The sequence below is a fragment of the Calcarisporiella thermophila genome, assembly GCF_041956535.1.
Source record: "Calcarisporiella thermophila strain CBS 279.70 unplaced genomic scaffold VTP21scaffold_14, whole genome shotgun sequence".
Lineage (NCBI taxonomy): Eukaryota > Fungi > Calcarisporiellomycota > Calcarisporiellomycetes > Calcarisporiellales > Calcarisporiellaceae > Calcarisporiella > Calcarisporiella thermophila.
The window spans coordinates 760,760-764,912 of NW_027192204.1; the positions used below are offsets into that span (position 1 = coordinate 760,760).

Below are 4,153 nucleotides of genomic sequence, written 5' to 3' on the forward strand. Positions count from 1 at the left end.
CTGTTACAAGGATCTAGTTCTGATAAAAACGTTTCCAACGAGTATCTGATATCCTCGGTAAACTGGTAAGCAGGGCATCCATTCTGTTCAATACACTTCACCGAATCCGTGTTCAAAATAGAATCCTTCAATAAGTTGGAGTCGAGGGTTGTAAACATTGCACTTCGATTCATTGGGCGATCTGAAGTTGGAAGCGAGCGAGCTTGGACTGATTCTTCAGACGCACCAAAAGATATAAATTCACGCACCTATTATTTATAGATAAACAAAAAAAATTAATGCTTTAGTTTTGCTCAATTGGTGCAGCATATTAGGGTTAGGATATTAAATTACTGTATAATAAATGTAGGAAATTATCTGCAAAATAAGAGTTTATATAATACAGTATATTGTACAGTAAGACGGACTTTTGTGCTTACATTGATCTTTTTGGAAGGTAGAGCAATTTCAGTTTTGCTCTTTAGGGATGAGTCGATTCTTCGCAATTTGGCTAGCTTTCTGGGTGGATTTTCATGAGTTGGGTCAGAGGGTAAAATAGAGTCACCTATCTTATCTACATCCTTTTTGGCCGTTGACTCCACCGGTTCAAAACGAGCAAGATCAGGCAGCGAATTGATTTTTCCAGCACAAATAGCTTTGCACATAAGTTTCCGGAACTCTTTCGCGGTGAATGTAAGTTTGGTAGGATCTAGTCCAATGGCTAGAGCAACGACTATCATACATGAAAGCGGACCGCAGTCATAGGTGGTGGTCTGCTTTATGCACGGTTCGGAGACTGAATTATAAGTCCATCCTGAATCCATCCTCCATCCCATCGCTTCTTTAAGGAAATCAGCGTAAAGAGTGTAGTCCTGGTCATCCGATGCTGTATATATCGTGCAGTAAAAACGTCCTGTTTTGGTCGCCTGGTCAAAATAGTAAACATTCCAATGCTCGTTGTGTCCAAGTTTATTATTAAGAAACACTGCACGCTTGTACCGTGAACTGGAACGGGTCTTTTCCGCCTCTGGGGAGATACAATTTTGGCGAGATGAACGTGAACGTAAAATAAGAAATTGACGCAAGATAGGCATGCCAATATAGAGGTCGGTTGCGAGTTCGGCAGTATCCAAGTACTCATTAAAAAGCCGCAAAAAATAATTGATTATCTCGTCATTGAGCCAATACGGCCCTTCAAGGAGCTGGATGCATTCGAGGGCTGCCCATTGTGGTGGGTCATAGCTGAAATCAATTTGTGCATTGTTTCTAGTGACGAACAAAAGAATGAATTAGAATTAAGCAGCATGTAACAATAGCATTACAGCCTAGTGCAAACTTTCTAGAGAATAAATTGATTCTTTACCTTTTTTCTAAACCGTTAGGTTCTGTAAGGATTGCTTTTTGAGGCTCAGGAGATGGGGAAGAATGCAATCGCGTAATAGGGCCATCTGAATGAGGAAATTGAGAGCTTGATGTAGATGAATCGTGCAATAAAACTGGGGATTTATAAAGCCCACAAGCTATGGAGTTGGAATCACTTTTATCTTGAGAGAAATTGCAGAAAAAAGAATTGCGAAAATGATAAGTGGTTGGAGCTAAATAATGCTTTTCAAGTTAGTGTCGTTTTTTAACACTCACTGGAAATACCCTGAGGAGAAACAGGATGTGGGCACGAAGTTCTGGAAAATTCATCTTGATTGATATCTATTAGATCTTCAGAATAGTATGGGTGTTGAGTAGAGTCACCGTCATTAATCTGAATGGAAGCAGATGGTGATGGAGACAGCTGCTCGACAAAACTACTAAGCAATTCACACCCATGCGCCTACGAAATCAATATAAGAAAATGCCACCTTTGTCATCGTTCATTTCGGCTGACTTCACTTACGAGCTGGGTGGTATTGGAGTCCACCGTTATATTAGCAGATTCGGTTAACAAGGCCACATCATCTGTTCTCGAAACTAGTTCGCTCAACTGTAGTATGTGAGAAGAGGAATCCACTTAAGCTTGACAATAATTCCTGAAAGCATCCCATCTCCATATGAGTTACCTCTTTAATTTGCTCAGGACAAGAACTTTGCTGAACCAGTTTATGTGTGGCTGGGCCGAAATAATCGGTCTTCCAATAAAGATAGAGAGATGCAGTGATGATGCACTTTAGCCATACTATACCAAGTCTGCACTTACAATAAAAGTTGGAGCCTTCTTCTCGACAGCTTCGGGAGGCATTTGATGGTGTTCCTGAGAACTCTTTTTCAGGCGCTCCTTCCTACGTAGGTAATATTTATGGTTTAATTTCCTCTTTCGCTCGCGCCATATTCTCGCCTTCTCCGGGTCCTCCATTGTCTCCTTGTAATATTTCCGCTGACGCTCAGCGTGCGCTTTTTTTTCACGTTCGGTACGTTCACAGGTGTCCTCAAGTGGGCGTTTATTTTTGGAAACATGCAAGATGGTAGAGTCATGCATCTTCATGAGTGTTCAGCAATAAGAGTGAAATAAATGTTAAACGCAACGAAAAGCGAATAAGAGGAGAAGAAGAAAGGAGAGACGACTGTTTCAACAAAGGATCCAAGGAAGCGAGTGAAGGTTCATAATTTTCAACCTGCTTCTGTTGATGCATTTGTTTTCAATTTAACCCTATAGAGAAAGATGTATCAAGCTAAGTTATCAGAGAACATGGAGAGAGGGGGGAAATGTGGAGCCAAATGCGCAGTGATAACACTTCATACTGTATGTACAGTATATGGGATTGGAATCAGTAATAGAATTTGTATTGAAATCCCCCAGATGGTACAGTTTTTGGCACTGTTAGATATCCGATTTCTTGTTGAATTCAAGAAGTGAGGAACAATAAAACAAAACAAAGTGAGTTTAAATAGAATCTCGGTAGGATCGAAATGAAACATTAGTACACCAATAAATACTGTAAGCTCGTGATCAATAAGTATATAAAAGGAAGAAATGATTAAATACTGTAAATAAATAATACAGTATATCGAACTCTAGGTAAGAAAATATTAACAAGTAATGTTATAGTAAATATTCAATCCCGTTACACCAGATCACTGACCGATACTGTAAGTGCTCTTTCCTTAGATCTTCGACATGATCCTATAATATGTTTACAGTATTGATCTATATATTGACACTGTAGTATGCTGCCAAACCAATTTATTCCATGATGCGAAATAATCACGAGTACTAAATCGCATAGTACTGAAGTTGATTATAAAATCAAACTTGATAAGATTTCTTTAACATAGTTGTATATTTTGCCACTAGTAGTGATACATAAACAATGAATTCCAAGAAAACAAATCCAAGCTATAGCCAGGGTTTCGCTAAGGGATCGTGAATAGTATAGTAGTTAATAATCCATATATTTTCTTATGTCCAGATGAGGCCCTAGTTAACATCCGGATTCTCGTTATAATTAAATATTTTGCGTATAAAAACTTAAAATAAATCTTCGATATTGTAAAATTGCTTTTTTACATCTCTTTTATGAATTTTGAACATACAGCAAGCGTTGGTTAAACCGTACTCGTATCTATTGCATATCGGGAGATAAATTAGACAGAACATCAACTATAGTACTATTCAAGCATGTTACTATGCGTATTGTATTGTAGCGAGATGTATCACCCAAGCTATACTACTCTAAACCATGACATTGACACCTAAGCTTTCCCCATCTGTTTCGATGAGTAGTAATATATATTTTTATCTTTTTATTATTTTTACCATTTCACTTTAGAATATACCTCTTGGTTTTAACAACACCATATTGTTTTCCTCGACTCTTTAATCCCTTTGTTTTATTTATAGCTTCTCACCAATTTGCTATATTAATTAAGGTGAGGACACTTGATAAATATAGCATATTGGTCTTTTAGGTAGACTCAATCAATGATGATTATTATTGCTAATGATTAAAGAACTGCTACTTATATGTAACACTTGTTTTATTTTATTTATTTTTGATTCTACTATTCCCTTCACTGTGAATGTAGAACTGGTCAGTATAAGCCTGGATTACTTTGAGAATGAAAAAACCAGCACTACAATACGCCATATTCTTTCTGTATGAAAGACACAAATGTCTCGTGCGAGGAGATCCGGAATTCATCGAGTGGCCGACCCCTGATGCTCGCTTAGAAAAAGATTTTACTT

The 4,153-nt window shown here is 37.8% G+C and overlaps 1 protein-coding gene across 1 annotated transcript; it reads right to left on the minus strand.

Moving 5' to 3' along the window:
- Positions 1 to 7: 7 nt before the first annotated feature.
- On the minus strand, positions 8 to 2,452 carry VTP21DRAFT_2585 (uncharacterized protein; the record flags this gene model as incomplete). The annotated part of the gene is made up of 7 exons (XM_069392793.1): positions 8 to 248; positions 420 to 1,245; positions 1,343 to 1,523; positions 1,618 to 1,804; positions 1,868 to 1,954; positions 2,031 to 2,099; positions 2,168 to 2,452. Coding segments are annotated over 7 exons (1,876 nt in total), but the record flags the coding sequence as incomplete, so codon positions are not given.
- Positions 2,453 to 4,153: the final 1,701 nt, after the last annotated feature.